At 29.0% G+C, this 19,079-nt stretch overlaps 1 protein-coding gene across 2 annotated transcripts in view; it reads right to left on the bottom strand.

The window, feature by feature from the left end:
• Positions 1-3,902: 3,902 nt before the first annotated feature.
• The window catches only part of LOC148278755 (aldehyde dehydrogenase, dimeric NADP-preferring-like), a 38,908-nt gene continuing 23,731 nt past the window's right edge, over positions 3,903-19,079 (bottom strand). The window contains exons 7-11 of one of the 2 annotated variants that reach the window (XM_088230913.1): positions 18,514-18,711; positions 13,820-13,935; positions 12,892-13,027; positions 12,002-12,152; positions 3,903-4,159 (exon numbers count right to left, since the gene is read on the bottom strand). In XM_088230913.1, coding sequence (XP_088087039.1) covers positions 4,133-4,159; positions 12,002-12,152; positions 12,892-13,027; positions 13,820-13,935; positions 18,514-18,711 — 628 coding nt within the window. In that variant the 3' untranslated portion in view covers positions 3,903-4,132. Of the gene's footprint in view, positions 4,160-7,728; positions 8,047-12,001; positions 12,153-12,891; positions 13,028-13,819; positions 13,936-18,513; positions 18,712-19,079 lie in introns of those variants that run through there. The other variant, XM_088230912.1, reaches the window with a different exon arrangement.

Here is a 19,079-nt window from a genome sequence, read left to right on the forward strand (position 1 = left end):
AACTGCCCGCTATCTGTCATGGCGCCGAAAACATCTATGTTACTGCGCATGCTTACGCGTAATTTTCGATTCCCAGAAACTACCCCGTATAAAACAGTAAATAGAATGACCCAAGATTTAGCACAAAAATTATTATTTTTTAAACTGCACAAGATCTTGTACCATTTTCTGAGCCACGTAACAAGACTGACCTAACTGACTGAATATGTATGGACCCATGTAATAAGAGCTTAACTGTACTAAAAAAAAACTATGATTCAGTAACAATAAAAAATACTTTTAAAATTGGATTTTATAAGCATATATATATTTTTATATTACACTAGCTTAAGTATTAATGTACTCGATTGTGATTAAGATAGATTTATGTAGCACTATTTACGTACAACATACCTCAAAATGCAGACATATTCCACGTATTGATTGAAATCGTACTTAGCTCTGCTAATATTTGTTTTAAAAACCGTGTAAATAAAGAAGAAAAAAACTCCATTTCATCTTGTGCATTACTTTTGAGCAAATAAAATATTATTGCGCATTTTAAAAAAGTGCTGTTTGTAAACATAATAGTATAAAACTCAGAGCAATAGATTTTGAGAAATCATTTATTATTAAATAGTATCTCAAATAAGAAAATAAAATTTATTCAAATGTGTTGGAAAGGCAAATATTACTAAAGGAAATAACTAGTACCTGCAAATCAAAATTATAGTTTAAAACCAAATTTAAGAATAAATTATTTTAAAACTATCTTAATTTTCTTTCCATCTTGTGAAACTTCTCGCAGAAAAAGTCCTGTAGAACATCTTGTAAGATGGACAGACTTGGTGAGAGAAGCGACTGGCGTCTCTCTTCAGGAGGAAGCGCTGAAGACAGAAGTGGTTGAAGGCAGACCCTAACGATGTGCTTTCCTCGTACCGACGTTATTACGATTGCTCTGTTAAGAGCAAACAACTAAGAATAGTGTTTGTTCTAATATAATATTAACTAGAAGAAGAACATAGGCTGAATGATTTCGAAATCTAATCAGGGACAAGCATTACCAACAAAATTAAGAAAAGGGTACTGTATTGGTTTAGACATGTAGAGCAAATGGACAGCCAACAAAAAAGATTTACAATGCGAATGTTGACTGATGCAGAATTCAACAAATAAATGTTGACATGTCAAAAGTTGAAACAATCAGCGTGTGTGCTGATGTATGAATGTAGAGGAAACGAGATTTGCAAGTACAGTGCTGTGGTGTTCTATCTTTTGTGCCTACCCCTACAGGAAAATAGCGTGATGGTTTGTTTGTTATTTGATTTATTTTATGTATACATTTGAAATCAAGAAATACTACTTATTTTGAACATTCTTTTCACTCACTTCCAATTTCAACTGTCGATATTTTATTTGATAACTCCAAAATATAATTGATTGAGTCAATGCCAAAATTGATCATTTACAGAAACGCCATGTTTAAAACTATTAAACTAAAAAAATATATTTATACATTTTACCATATATACATTTTTTTGTACACTTTGCCTGACATTTTTTGTACATTTTTGACCCGTTCAAAGCAAGGTAATTACATTTTAATACATAGTAATAATTTGAAAGTTAATAGAAAAAAAGAACAGACAAAAAAACATTTGCATTTCTATACAAAAATAACCATTTGTGCACATCTCCTGGCTAACAAGAATATGCTCATTTACAAAACTGCTCTAGACTTATTTTATTATAAATGTATATACATAATATATATTAGTAAACTTAATATTGTACAAATTTAAAAAACGTAAAAATAAACTATTTTTTTGGTACATTCAAAACTAGCGAAAATGCAGATTTACAATTATGGCATTGGACAATAAAACAAGGTGAATATAATTATATATTGTTTATATCTTAAAGATAATAATTTGGTAACTTTCATTTCAGAAATATTTTTTACTAGGCAACTTTGATTTATCACAAATATTTGTTAGTCACTTTATATTATTACAGCTATCAATAGAAGACATAAAAAATATGTAGATAAATCTGTGATATTTATTTGCCTCGTGGTGTAGTATTTAGCATCCATGAGGTCCCGGGTTCGATTTCGGATGAAGTCGAGATGAAATATTTTTGTTTAGGAATTTTTAATCTAAAATATTTCATCATTTGCCGGACTGGCACCTGTTTTTGCGCTCAAATAATTAATTCTTACACCAATGTGTTTAGTAAGAATATCGAGATGGGAAAAGTATCAATGCATAATATATTGACTATAAAATTATGTGCTTTATTGATCCTTATAAAAAAAACTAAGTAATAAAATACAATGAAAATTGTATGTTAGAATTGTGTGGATAATTGATTATTGTTATCATAATCAGTCAGTCTCTTTTTGCAAATGAAAAGCAAATGGTTTTTCATTTATATAAACATAATCCGCATATTGTGATAAAAATTCGCCTAATATATTTTACTTATAATATAACATATAATAATTATGCATGAATATAAAAAACAGAAATTGATAAGAATTTCTTTAAAATGATCATATTGTTCCAAAATGTCCAACTATATAATTCTCAGACAATAAGTAGTCACGTAAATGGGTTTTTACCTGAAGCATAACTATAAGACCATTTAAAGTGTGTTTTGTTGCTATATATCTAATTTATTTTGTGATCTGTGGACACAACCTGTTAAGTAAAGTTCACCATTAATAACCCTACGTATCATGGCAGGCAAAAAAAAAAACGTATGGATTTTAACTCCTTAAGAAAAGAGGAACATTTTAGAGTGATTTAATAAGATGCCTAATATGCATCAACGGAATTACTTAAATGCATTATTTAAAAATAGATTTTTTTACCATTTACTTATTGAAGACAACAAAATGGACATTTTGTTAGTGTTGCCACGGTAGTCAAATTGTTTACGCTACTTTGCTCATCCAATGAGAGAACTAATGAAAATTGGACCTCTCGGATTAAACAACGCCGTGGTGGAAATTTAACTGACATAATCTTTAAAGCATCAAATATTATTTGACATGACATAAAAATATCCGTTTTATGTCAAATAAAATAAAATAAAATTGGTTTTATTTTTTAAGTTCAAAGTTCATAAATAAAATTACTCTTATTAAATGACTCTTAACTTATCCATTCTGTTGTCGCAATCAATGTTTCCGCATTTACAATAAAATTATTGAGAAATTAACAAATTGCTTTTTTTTAAAAAATATATCGTACATTTGTGTTATGATTATATTTTTCGCGATCTGGCAACATTACGCGGCTACTTCACGCACGCGCGCGCGCGGCGAAAGTGGGGCAAAGTGGACACAGTCCGATGTATTCAAATATGATTCTAGGCTCCTGGACTATTCTTAATTCTATGAGAGCAAGTATAGTAATTTCTTAAATTTCTGATCAAAACACAGATTAAAAGAGAGATCGGTTTGGGAAAGACAATTAGGATGAGCAGGTATTCAAATTTTGGATTAGCAATGTTTGTGAATATTTTTTTAATCCTCTGCCTAATTTTATCCACCATTATATTTGATCAATGTTATCAAAAATTAAACATGCAATAGTGATCACATTAAGCGGATTCCACTGTACTGGGTAACAATTTTTATACAGTAAAAAATTATTGTTACAAAGTGTTTTATAATTTCCTTTCTTAAAAAGAGTTATTTTAAATGATTCAAATATTACATTATTGTCAAGGAATTTCAACCAACATTACTAATTTTTAAATATTTTTTATTTCAGGTAAAATTTATCTCAACTCGAGTACATTTTTATTACGTAGATTATATATTCAAAAATTCACTAATGTACACTAGAAGTTAAAATATAAACAATAATATAAAAATATGTCAAAAAAAATGATTATCACAATATTAAGAAATATTTTGCAAGAAATGGCCTTTTTGGTAATAATGTATTAAAAAACTATCAATTAAAATTATAGGTAACAAAATAGTAAAAAACTTTGATAAAAATGGTAACACAAATTTCAATAATGCATACTTTTAAAAATCACTTAAAAATATTTTTCTTTGTTACAAATAACAAATTAGGACATATACCACTAGACAAAAAAAAATATTTAAAAAATATATAAAACAGATTTTTTGACTTCAATGGTGATCATCACTTCCCAAAATCTGTAAACAAAGGTTTTTTTTTAATACGAATTAGTTCAAACAGAATTATATTATTTATCAAATTTAAAAAAAAAAATTGTTTATAAATATAATTTTATAATATAATAATTTTATATAAATGTTTCAAATATATTTCTAATGTGTAAAAAAACAGCTAAAATAAAATTATTATTCAAATAAAACATCAAATTAACAACTTTTTATAAGTCATAAAGGTATTTGAGTAGACAAATGATTTACATTTTTTATATTTTCAAAATCATTTTAATTTATTTTTTTTCATTACATCAGGCCAAGAAATTATTGTTAAATTATAGCATAGATCATGCAAGATTGAGAAAATAGGTATTTAAATTATTGTAATTACACAGGGAATCGAACCCGGAATTCCTGTGAATGAGGTAAGCATCTTAGTCATTACACCAAAAATAATATGTATCACATAGGTGACCTTCTATTCTGTATTATTTTATTTTGGCTGAATTGTGGATTTTAACAAAATGAATACAGGACAGGTCCCATATTTTTACCACAAATTCTGTCATTTTAGATCATTTTTACGGCAAAATAAGCACATACAACGGGGGTTACTCTGAGGTATGCAACGTGATTAGAAAGCAATTATAATATTCGCAGTAACTGCACAAAGGTAGACAAAGAGATTATAATGCATTTGGAATTTTCGCAGTAACTTTGCAGAAGTAAGCAAATAGATTAGAATGCAATTGAAATATTATACTTTGTTTATAATCACTTATTTATTTATCGAGTGATTTCAAACAACGTAAAATATAATAGTTTAATATAGAAAATGGCAAAGTTTTCTAATACGTATTTTAGAATAGAATGCCATTGTAAAGTGTTCATAAAAATCATGCCAAGTAATTGCCTTATTTTTTTTTTCCTTGGGATGAATTTGATAAATTGGATGATTTGAATTTTTTATAAAAACATGCAAATGTGGTGTTATTTACAAAACAGTGGATGAAATAAAAGCAAGGAAGTGAAATAAATGATTTTATTTACATAACAAGTTTGTTCACAAAAATAAATAAGAAAATAAACCTTTGAAAGTATTCCCCCATAGGGGCAGTACGTTTTCAATTACTAAACACATTTTATTGGATTAATTGGTTCATTTTATTTGAAATTGATGATATAGTTGTTAATGATTTTGAAAACAGTATTTTAAAAATGTAATTTATTAGTTCAATTCCTAAAAATTACTGTTTAACAAATGATGTTTTAAAATGCTTTTTTTACATAAAATAACTTTAAGTGATTTGGCAGAAAATAACATTTTGGAAAATCATTTTACATCATATTTCCACCATTCTTTGAAAAATCTCTGATAACTAAGAGGATTAGTTTTTATGTGTATTTGGACAACATTTATATCAATAGATGCAATCATATTTTCAAAACACAAAAAGAGGTTTGCATATTTAGAAAATGAAATTTTCTTTGAAAAAATTAACATTTGGTAGCTCAAGTTTCGCACAGATGGCGCTAAAATCAAATTCAGGTGAGAATTTTGACAATGACAAGAGTTCAAATTTTATTACGTAGTTTTCATATACTACTTACTTTATATTATGCAAAAAAACTGGTTTTCTGCCAGAACTTCTAATGTAAACCATACAAACACACACTTTTGCAAAAATGATAACTGCGAAAAATGTAAATAGTTACCGAGTAAATGAAAAAATCATCAAAATAAATAAAGATAATTAAACAAATGTAATTAAATAAGTAACTTATGTAGATAAATTTATTATTAAATTAACTTGGTGGAGAACAATATTCTGAGCTTGCCCAAATGTTTGTACACCACATCAATAATCATGCGAGTGAGATTCATCTGACTGAACTATTTCACCAACTAAGCAATACCTGAAAATATTTTTCAATTTTTATACTTCTTCTCCGACCAGTTTAGTTAACAATATTTTAAGTTTATCCAAATAAAGAAGTACAAAAATTTCAGTTTCGGCTCTTTGACTTCACAAAAATCAACATCTGTTGATTCATCCGGAAGAATCGAAGAAGATGGATGTTCAAACATAGACAAAATAGAAAATGTTAGCGTGTAAAGCGACAACTTAAACCAGCTGATGCCTAAACTTCTATATACGTCTAAAATGTTCTCCATCTCTGTTGTAATGTGTTAACTTGGTGGGCAACCGAATGAATTTATACTATGGTAAATATTTTATTGGCAAAAAATCTATGACACAGTAGGAAATTCAGTCTTTATATGGCCTCGGTCAAATAAGATATTACATATTCACCTCTAAATTAATTTACAGTAAGGTCTGTAATCCTAACCCACTATAAACCGAACCTTCATTCATTCCAACCATAGCACCGGTGTACCCGAGTGAAGGGCGAGGAAGTGAAAGAACTAGAGCTGCGTCCGAAAGCATTGTTACTCGATAATGCTTCTGGCCATCAAAATAGCACTGATTTGATGAGGCAATGATGGACAACTTACTAAACTATACTCCTCCGCTCATGCAGCTCATGAATCAAAATGTTATTCAGGCAGTGAAAATTTCACATCGTAAGAAACTTCTTTTGCAAATGTTGGTCAAGAAGAGAGCATCATAATATATAATCTATGCCCTTATCATGTGTATCACTGTTAAATAAAAAAATCTTATGGATGATAAATATGCAGAAAGTTTTATTATTAAAGATTCCAGTGATTCGAAAATTCGTGAAACCAAACAAGCTAATTGTTCGGATTATGATACCATTACGCTATTTCCGTAGGATAGCCATAATGGATGGACCGTACCACACATCTATCCTGACATACATTACTAACTTCTTCCACATTCATACATCTTGTCATACATGCCCTTCGGTTGCGTCTGCTTTTAAAATGACCAGACTTATACTTTTGGTTTATCTGATCGTGCCATGTCTTTCTTGATCGTCCTCGTCATGTGTTATCTGTTTTATCGTTTTTTCGTTATCCATTTGGTCTGCATGACCAAATCATCTAGGTGACCATTTCTTAATTTTATCAATTATACCGGTCTCAGATTTGCACTCTCGCCTGATTCCATTATTCGTTGTATGATCAATTTTTTTTGTAAACTTTTGTGTGTCAGTCATATTTTTGTAAAATATGACATACGCAACAGTTTAATGTGCAGAAAAATTATTCAACATTTTATTTATTACAAAAATCCTCAAAGAAAATTTTCTATTATTTCCATAAATATGAAAATTTTACTTAATTTTTAACAGTTTAAATTAAATAATTAAGTTTGATTTTTTTATTAAGATTGTAGACATTAGAATGTCCCTTATAAAATATCTCTTTAAGACTTTTTTAAAACTTTTCTCGCTCCTAGATAAGTTAGCAGTAATTATTATTCTACGAATAGTATAATTATATGTTTTGTATGTAAAGTACCTTCACCGACAAGCCATATAAATTGGTTTGGTGAGTCTTGTAATAAAAAAACTTTCTTTGAAAAACTTTTTTTCTGGTTCTTTGTGGACAAAACATCCGTAATAATTAAAAATATCAAAGCGGTTTAATAAAAACAATTAGGCAAAGTTAAAACATTTAATACAAAAGTTTGACCATTTTGTCAGTTGGTTCACCTCACCTGCAATGGACTCATTTATTTGTATTGAAACACGTTTAAGAATTAATAAAAACAACTTCTAATGTTGCAAATAAATTACCAAAAAAACAAGACTGTGGTGTACTTAAAATTAATAATACACTCAAAAATCTTTTCTAACAGATGGGAAACGTTTGAATTTTCATATTAAATTTAATGTCCCTGAATTTAAGACATCTCGATAGACTCAATAGTTGTTCCAAGTTTTGTGAAATAACTTAAAGCTTGTGCCAGGGTCAGGTTCTGTGAAAAGTTACTTGGTTAAAATAGCTGAACAAAATTTTATTTCAAATTCTTAGATATTTAATATAATATTATACATTCATTGCAGAATACATTTTCACAAATAAAAACTAATACATAACAAAATAAAAATAAACGAAAGCAGCAAAATAATATATAAATGCATAAAATCACATTTAAGCTTTAATTGGGAAAAAATCTAAGTTAAGAAACCAATTATTTAATTTACGGGTCCTCAAACTTATTTCGCTCACCGCCCACTTTGAGAGTGAAAGTTTTCTAGAGCCTCTAAAATATTTGAATCTACGATCTGCTGCGCATCATAATAACAGCTATTGCAATTATTATTTAAACAAGTGTCATATTCTATTTCCGAGTTCAAAGTTACATTTTAAAAGAGCCCTTTTAATAAGAGTAATTAAAGTGCATACTTAATCATATTTAGAAGTATTTTTATTGAAATTAAAATAAAGTATTTTAAAACAAATCTTATCTGAAGGATGAATCTGATACACTTTAGCGGGTTTGTTAATATCAATAAGTTTGACAAAAACTTGTTAGAATTTGATTGGTAAAAATACGGCGCAAGAGCTAAGAAAGCTGTTATAAATAAAACATAAACAGGGTGGAAATAAAAATTTAACTAATTTTAGTTTGAAATATCGGCAACATATTTTTTTTTCCCTTTTTTTTAAATCAGTCATCGCCCCCCAATTTTCTCTGGACCTTCTACCGCCCCCCCGAAGGCCATCAGCGCCCACTTTGATAAATAATTATTTAATATATCGTCTATGTAAGTTCAATACAGCAGATGAACCATTTGTCAAAATGTTCAGGGAGACAAAAAATTGCAATTTTGTAAAAGATAAATTCAAATACAGTTTTTTTGTGTTGTTGATTTACATTAGAAAATTTATTTTTACTAAAGTATTCATCTATCCAAAGTTAATTGTGAAAATTAAACTGGCAGTTACGTATGGCGGCTTATTCGCTGTATTGCCCACACGCTAATCGAGTACATCTCATCTGCTGTATTGCTTTGCTTCTTTAATATGGAGGATTCATTCGCGGAACCGAATTTAATCAAATACAAACAGTCTATACAAAATATACCAATCAATGTGGCTTGTCCCATTGAATCAAAAATGCCCAAAAAACTTTTGTTTTTGGCTCATACTTGAAGGGTTAAAATGGGCTAATTGAATTTTTTTGATTATTGAGATATTAATGCCATTTTTTCCCCCGATTGAATACCATAGCACGGAATATTAAAAGCTAACAAAGTGTGACTCCCTGTCTTATAAATTGTAGGAAATAAATATGGGGTCACAGCTGGCAAAAAGACAGTCAAAATGTGACAATTGCTGTAACGAGCTCGTTTTTGTCAGTTCAAGAAAAGAGTTTTAAAAGAAATTAAAAGCAGATGTTTTCATGTATTTTTTCTGTGATTGTATGTAAAAACATATATTTCATTAATTGAAAACCTATTTTATAAAATACACGAATGCAGTTTCCCAGAAATAAGGTTTTTACTGGCTTGTAAAATTAATCATCTGTTAATGAGCCCGTTACCTAATAACCTTAAAAAATCATCATTCATTCATGTAAGATTTAATCTAACTAAAAATCACATCCTGGCCAATAAGTAATGGAATATAGAAGTTGAAAAAAGGGAAGTTTTGTTTGTGTGCAGATTATGCGATCCTGACTTTGAACCCTAAAAAAGTATCAACTTAAAAACATTCATAAATAATTATCATGTAAAATGTGTCCTTGACATGGGACATACAAAAAAGTAATGACAAAAAATATGTAATGACCCGCTTTAAATGAATAGATAAATATTGGAAAAGCAATGTTATTTTTAGAAACACGTTTTTTAATACTTCTTATCCCATATTAACAGTATTATAACCTACAAAATGCGATTAAACTTATAATAACATGTTTGTATTTATCATATTCAAATGAGATTTCATGTCTAAAAATATTTGTGTGCAATGAATGCACTCTGTTTTCTTTTTACATTTCCAAGACTCATAAAATTATTGTCACCTTAAACCCGAGTACTCAAAAAATCAAGTAGAATTTATATATTTAAAAAAGTTATAATTCTTATAGAATAACTTTTAGATGCTACGTAAAACTAAAACGTAATGCACACACAACATTTATTACCTAATACTTTATGAATATTCTTATCACATTAAGATTCCCTAAAATAACGGCAACTTAAAATAACTTTTTTTGTGGTCAAATTTGCAAAAAACAAAAATAAAATTAATTTGAGAAATATTTATTATGTCTCAAAACTACAATTTAAATAACTGGATGAAGAATTTAAGGAAACACAATATAAATACAGAAAGAACTTTGTTAATTCTACATTATAGATCTCTAAAATTTATGTTGCATGTCAAATATTAAAAAATCTTTTATATCTTTACATATTTCAAATTTGATCAGGCTAAACTGAGTTGATACAATATTTTCTAGTAGTTTTTCTTTGAAAAAGGGGCAAATCTGTTTTTAATGTAAGTAAAATATAAACAAATTCGAAATTTTAGTGAATTGAATTAAAAGGTTTCACGTCTTTTTATTATTAATGACTTGAGCCACTGGACAAAAAGTTAAGTTTGTTTTGTTAATATGTAGATAGATGGTAGAATCAAACAACATTCAAATAAAGCACCTCCAAACAAAAGCATTCAATATACATAATCATAGAATGTCATGTATTTGTATTTGAGGGATAACATGATACAACAGCGTAACTTTAGATGGAGCCACATTCCTTTGGGTTTTTAAAAATTCTAAAATCCACTATTTTTATTTGCGTTATTGTTGCAGTACATGCAATATAATTTGCTAAGAAATAAAAATATTTCAGGCCGTTCAATCACAAACAACTTTGTAATAATTACACATACGCATATAGCGCAATAGATAAAAGATACGTAAATATCACACTCGAGCATTGATATACACTAGATGCAGCACTAAGCACCCGTCTTGTGTTCCATTCAACTTGAGTTCCAGAACTGAACTTGTAGTCAGTAAATGTAAAGCAGTCAACAGCTTTGAATTCACAGAAAACTGGCATAGACATTTGGTCATTTTTACTCTACTACGTGTTTTGCATGGCAATGTTAACGCGACAATGCTCATTTTTCCAAACATAATCTTTTGTTCTATGAAGCGTCATCTCTATTTAATCATAGCTCAGAGCACTCGAGCCATTTTTTTATTTTTCGAGGCATGTATGAAATCGTCAAATCTAATCAACCAAAAAATTGTTTATACTTTGATTGTATGAAACTATATTATATACTGTGTCTTATTTTGTCGTACTTTAATTCTTTTTAAATATAAAATAATGATTGGACAATTAGACGATTTTCCACATCCCAAAAGTAAAGATTACATTGATATAAAGACATGCATTATACACATTAAACAATGAATATTACATATACATACTATAATTGAAAACAAACTCTTACACTTCCAAGAGAATTACTAAAAGTACTAAACTTACAACTGTTGCTTTTATTCCTCCACCATATAAAAAATGTGGATGAAACAGTAAGAAATAGATATACCAGTCGAAGTTAAGAGCCAGATAAGAAAAATCGTTAACCTTTAGTGCCATAACGGAATTAGTGATAAGAATGGAAACTGATTCAACAATAATCCATTTGCAATTGGAATTTGAGGGCATAATAGATAAACTCACAAAGATGAGTCATTTGTAAATTTGCAATTATCAACATTTATTTCTGCATTCCTGTGCCATTTAATCAACTCTTGATATAGACTGGTATACCCATAAATGAGCAATGTGCGTGTATATATGGAGGGTGTGAAATTCACAAACGATGGATGGTTTGTTTAGGCAGCATTAACAATTAAATTTTTGGCGCAAGTTGGTTACTTTGGAGGCGATGGTTCGTACCTTTGGTAATGTCACGGCCGCATACGTGATGGCCGCTCCGAGGGCAAACATAGCAATGTGAGGGAGGTACTTAAAGGACAACCCAGCATGGTTCTTGGCGAAGAACACCAGCATTCTAGCCTTCTTCGTAGAGTAAGGAGGGTAACGGCACCTGATATACGGTTTAATTGATTTACATACATAAAAAAAATCTCATGGCAAAAGATACTGAACAATATAATTAAAATAAAAACACTTTATTATCTATTTCATCAATTATTTTATAATTTTAACAGTGCCTTAAGACTGATGAAAAATACGAAAATCATACAATTATTTCATTTTAAAACCTGTTCTTTAAAATAGCGTAATAAAAAGAATTAAGTAAATAAACATTAGACAAGAAAATTTTCTAAGATATTTCTGATTTTGCTTATCTGATTTGCTTAAAAGTTTTATGTAACAAAAATATAATTACTTTTCAACTGGCAGATAACGCCTTTTGAAATTAACACTAAACTTTGGTACCTTGGTACTCATATAAAGACAAAGTATTTAAGTAAAATTTGTTCTAATGATTTAAAGATTATAAATTGAACAAAAAAGTTATTGGAGAAAAAAAAACATTTTCAAAATTATATACAAGCATTTAAATAACCCATTTGTTTGTTACATATTTTTTTGAAAATTGTATGTTAAATTATGGCGTTAATAATCTTAATTTAAAAAAAAAAAAACAGTTAAAATAGTTTAGTTCAAATTATTTTTTCTGGAAATACGATTTGTCTTTTTTATGAAGAATATTTTGGATGTAAATATTTAATTTCTAAAGAATGTTTATAGCAAAATGTTAATGCCATCAAATGGCTGATATGAATATTTTTAACAGTTCTCAATGGTGTAATACGTACGACGCAATCTTTTCTGCAATTTTGTTGAAGTCCTTCACTAAACAGCTCTTTCTATGGGAGAATGTATCAAAGGTGGTTTTACCATGATAAGCTCCCATGCCACTTTCCCCTACACCTCCAAATGGCAAAGATAACACTGAAAAAATCAAACAAAAACAAAATTGAAAATCGTTTGAGTCCCACATTAAAAAATGGGATCTTTGTAACAAGCCGGAAACATTAAGAAGATTTTTTCGTGGTGATAATTTTACATTAAAAAAAATTAAATTTTTTCATGTCTCATTCATCTTATCATGATACACCAAACGAATCAACTTTAATAAATCAATAATATTATTTCTTTAAAAAATGCAACAAATATTCATGGATTCATAGTAAGTTTAAAATATTAAAAAGCGAGGATTTAAATGTTTTTTGATTGGACAAATGATATTGTCAAATGCTAATTCTCAAATTGCAAAATGACGAAGTCCATTTTATAAAAAATAAAACAGCTATAATTTGAAAACAAATACGCATATTTCAGTGGTGCATAGGGCACTGCATTGGTAAACCAAATGCAGCATAGTTCGATCATCTGTTACAAGGTGATCAGTCTTACGCTTTAGGTGTCAGTACAGAACAAATAAGTACTGCAGTTTATAAAACCTTAGGATAGACGTGAAATATTGAATTTAAAGGTTTTTTGAATTACAATATTTCATTGTTTCTGGACTGGCATCTGAAGCGTAACACTGAACACCTTACCTTCACATGACAGATGATCGAACTTCACAACATTTGGTTTAGCAATGTAGTGCCATATTCACAACTGGGTGAGACATGATTAATTTTTATCTAATTTCTAAATGGATTAGTGTAATTGCAAACTGTAACTCATTTACAGATTTAATTGTATAAAAAGCATAAATTTTCACACTAATCATACCTGCCATTTGCATCATAGTGTCATTGATACACATTCCACCGGATGATGTGTTCTGAATAATGAGGTCGACATCTTTCTTGATGAGAGAAAATACATAAATGACTAGCGGTTTTTCCCTGCGTAAGAAAATAAATAAGAATTATATAAATATTTACAATTACCATCACCCAAACATAAGAAGGGTACACGGTTAAAACGGGTTAATTGCATTTCTCTGATTTTCGAAACATCATTGCTATTTTTTTCTCCTGAATGAGTTCAATAAAACGGAATATTAAAAACTAACAAATGTGGCTCCCTGTCTAAACATTATATCATATCTAATGGCAAAAAAAAAACAGTCAAAATGTGACGATTGCAAACAAAAAGTTTTAAAAAAATATAAGGTAGACATTTTTGTTTGTTCTTTTCGGTAAAAGATAAATCTACTACATTAATTGAAAACCAATACATGATCCCAGAGTCGCACAAATTTTTTTTTTATTCTTTGTTTTTGTACTAATTATGCCACTGAAAATAAGACACAAATACGCATACTTATTTTATTAAAACCAAAGTTTAACAGGCACAAAGTTGTTTATTTATGTTCGGAGTAGTCGTATACGTGTACTGTTAATACCATTGATGTAGGCATACACAAGGAACATTTTCTAATATAAATTGTAAAATGATAAAAAATGCAGAACTGCAATACTGTTATGTCCGCATATCAAAGATACGCAATAATTACAAACATATCAATTTTTAAAAATGAAGGATCAATTTCATAAGCAGTATTAAATTTATGTTTAAATTCTGAGCTTTTGACTGTGCATCGATCTTAACTGTATATTGATCCATAAACTAACGTGTGTTGTTTTTATTGTGATAGAACATTTGATTTGTAATATTGTCACTTGTCAAACTAATGACGACCGTTATTCTTTACATTAATTTGTGCTCTGCAACAATACTCAAATTAATAATGAAACACCTCACACTCAAACACCATTGAAAATTGTGGACATTTACTTTTAAAATCAGCGTTCAATTATCTTCTGCGTAGCAAGTTACATCTGATTACATATTTCCTATGGGACTACGTTAAGTCCATGATCTATGGAAACAAACAAACAACTCTTGAAACCAATATAACATGCACCATTTCGGAAATAATGCCGGAATATAATGCATAATTTACAGTCCAAATTTTTATCATAGAATTAAAAATAGTTTGATTACAATTTTTTGGGTGTGCATAAAATTTATTGCAGTTTTTTTATTTAATTTTATAGATAATATAAGCATTGTTATTATTTTATTGTTCTATAGATTTATCTTTAGTTAAATGCAATTCTTCACTGATTTGAATAATTTAATATTTTAAAACTGGTACGTATGTACATTTAAAAAATATAATACAAGTAAAAGAATAAAGATTTGTGCGGCTTTAATAACAATCAAGTACTGAACACGATTATATACATATTTACATTTTTCTACCACATACCATACTCTATTTTCGTCTTATTAATTTATTTTTAAAAATGAAATATTATTTATTCACAATTAAGAATGTTTGTACCCATATCCAGAGAAAAACAATGAGGAAGTTCAGTGTTTTTTTAAAATTATTATAGACTATTAAACTAAGCAAAAAAAATAATTCAAAAATATTTTTTTTTTTTTATACATCGTATTATCAGCGCTATGATTCCTTTAAGTTTTGTATTTCTGAAAGAACTCCGCGTGTGACGTCAGAGGTTCTCTTTAGCTTATTCTCGATCAGTTTTGCCCATTGGTCCATTCACGGCAAGCAAATTGGAAATCGTCCAGAACTCTCTTTTCATTGGTTGATTCATATGAACCAGTGACGTTGTTCAAAGTACATAGTTAGTTTTTATTAAAATGATTTTTATTATTATTTTGGTACATTTTCAGGAAACTATGTATCCAATTTCCTGTAGGGCTGAAGTTCCTCATTTATATAAAAAAAGAAATCTGAAAAAGTACCCTTGAATTATTGCAGAGATGCATAGTACATTCTAGAATTAAAAATATATTTTACCTTTGAAAATTGTGTATTTATTTTAAAGCAGTGTTTTATAGATTTTTTAGGTGATTCTGTGAAAAATTTTGGACCCAACACCATCTTTATGAAGATCCTCATTCTCCACATACTAATTATTTATCCTTTCAATATGGAATAGTTCCTATTGGCTTACCATTAAATTGTAATATTGTGTCGTTTACGCAAATATTTCCGGAAGATGTCTGCTTGATAAATTGGTCCGAAACCAATTTCTGGGTTGTGAAAACATACAGTGATAATGGTCGTGTCCTGTGATTATTTGATAGAAAAAAAAGGGGATAAAATTACGTGAAATGACTATTAATATTATAAATAAGATTGTTTTTTTCACCATAAGATGCCGAATTATAGTTGTGAATCGGCTTGAGAAAAATCACTGCATTATTTACGGATTTTAGGCAAGCAGCTTTTGTCGATGCGCCTTTTTTTTACAGAGATAGCAATCTCTCTCCACATATCTGAAAACTGTTTGAAAGACCGAGGGTTTTTCTATCAGTTTCGCTCAAACTAAAAAAAAAACTTTGTTTTTGTCAAAAATCTAGTAACTTAATTTTTTTAAATTAAAATTTCTTTTAATAAAACTACTGCTATCACTGCCCCGTACACTGTGAGTTTGGAAAGTTAAATGGAGGGCTTATGTCGGATATTATTGCCATTCATCCTCACAACCAAATTGCAATTACACAAACATTAGCAAAACTGTTGATTCACTCGTATAATTTAGTTACAAAAAACCATTACCATTATGGTAGTTAATATCATCAATTTAGAATATTGTCACCAAAAGATTAATTCCATAATCAAGCAATTAACACCGCTTATTTCAAAGTTATTAACTACTTTAATTTAATTTAGTCACAGTGAAAGGATTTTTTTTTTTAAGCCAATCAACAGGTTTGTGAAAGCCCTAACAGATTGGCATTATTTAGTATATATTATATAATAACACTTAATCTAATCAATTTTAAAGTCTATTTAAATTTATAAAGATACAATTATGGCATAATCTAGGCTGTCATGGCAAGTTTGTTATAGCGAATCAGGAGTGACAACACCGCTTGCTTCTTGAATGCTTACCTTTGCTGTAGGAACACATCGACAATACCGTTTAATGAGATTTTATTCAGAGTTCTGAGGATCCTTGGCAGAGGGGAAAAGAATCCGATGTTGGTTTTATAATTTCCCACAGCGAAGACAGCATCGGTACGCAAGTTACGGTGAGGTACATTAAGGTTAATCTGAGCAAGGATATCATGGGCATCTATACAGTTAGATATTAATTTGTGCAAGAATATCAAACCAGCCAAAATCCTTCTGAATTCTAAACTGAAGATATGAAAGTACTCTAGACGATCATAATAGTTAATTATGAAAATTTTTGATCCAATTATAAATATTAACAATTTTAAAAATTTACATTGCACCAATTCAATCCGCGTAATATGAATATAATTAAGAGACCATATTATAGAATTAAATTTAAGCAAGCTATGGACAAATGGTTTATACAATGTTATTGCAATTTTTGGGCTTTTGAATGGCTTCATATTAAATTAAAGAATTGTTCATATTACATTTGACAATTATTATATCGTGGGTATACCTGGCAAAACAATTTTACTCTCAAATCCCTGTTTTGAGAAATCAAGCATTTAAGTTTTGTTCCAATTTTACTCTTTTATATCTTATTTCAATATAGAAAGATGTAAAGTGCTCATTTAAGAACATGTTTTTAATTTTTCCGTTTCTTAATTTTATATCAAGTAAATATTAAGTTATTTAAAGCTTTTAGCCTGAATAAAATACCCGGTATACAACTTAACCTTAAATTTATTTTTAAAACAACAGATATATGAAATTTAATATGACTTAGTGTATTTTTCCAGTTTGTAGAGCGTTAAAAACTTAACAAAACTGCATCATTAAGTCAAATCTGAATATTTTCGTGTTAACGTTTTTTGCCAGTATGCTCACGATATTTTAACATGTATAAATTATATCGGAAACACTACTTCCCTTTAATGGGAAAGGTCAGCACATAAATATTATTTCAGTTTATACCCAGAGACATTGGACTCTGTTGACAAAATATGATTTACCAACTATTCTATGAAATCTAAAGACAAGAGTTTTCTACTTCTCAACCCGAGAGCTAACAAACTGAGTAAATAATCTGGCATTCGTACCATTCTTTACCAAATCTGGATTCCAGACTGGTCTAATAACATCTATCAGGCCATTTGACATATTATGTACTTATCTCTAGCACGCATTAGTATGATCTCAGTTGAAATTGAACCTGGAATCTCTTTTTGAAAGGCAAGCATATTAGCTAGTACATCATAGGAGCCGTCGAAAATATTTATTTAAAACACTATTAAATAAAAAAACAACATTTTTACATTAAAGTGATAAAAACCGTAAAAAAAATGATGATCTTCTTTTCTTATTATTATTATACATTAAAAACACAAAACAATTCATTTACATAGGATGTGCAATGATAATTTTTAAGAAAAAATATTGTCTTAAAAACACAGTTTTTATTCAATAACAAATAAAACGAAACAGAAAAAGACACTAACTAAAGAAACACGTAAAATGATCAATTCAAATTATTTACCTGCTATTGATGAATTTGATGGCCTCAAATGCGTTATCAATGGGCACTATTGGTAGAATGGGGCCAAAAATTTCTTGGGCCATAATTTTATCCGTGGGGTTTACATTGGCTAAGATTGTTGGCTGGATGTATTTTTCATTGGCGTCAGATTTACCTCCGTAAACCACTTTTTTTTCATCGATCAATGATGTCAGTCGGCTGAAATTAATACATAATAAATATTAAATAAAAAAAGAAATGGGTTTCAAATGTGGCCCCGTGGTAGTATTGTGAACTCACGGACCAAAGAATTGGGTTGTGGTCCCGTGGCTAGTGTTGCGGACTCACGGATCAGAAGTCCGAGGTTTGAGCCCCACTCTACCCCAACTATATACAACTCGTTTAAAATAGCCACCAAAATTTAAATATTTGGTTAATTATAAGAACGCAAATATTTCTTTAAAAAAAAAACCCACTCTACCGCAACCTGATTACTTATATTTAGGACTTTCAGGAAATGATCTGAAAATTAAAATATTTGACATATTACAACAGAGATGAAGAACATTTAAGAGAAGGTAATACAG

The sequence above is a fragment of the Micrasema longulum genome, unplaced genomic scaffold (genome assembly GCF_059751315.1).
Source record: "Micrasema longulum isolate JH-2025_06_02 unplaced genomic scaffold, ASM5975131v1 h1tg000831l, whole genome shotgun sequence".
In the NCBI taxonomy this organism is placed as follows: domain Eukaryota; kingdom Metazoa; phylum Arthropoda; class Insecta; order Trichoptera; family Brachycentridae; genus Micrasema; species Micrasema longulum.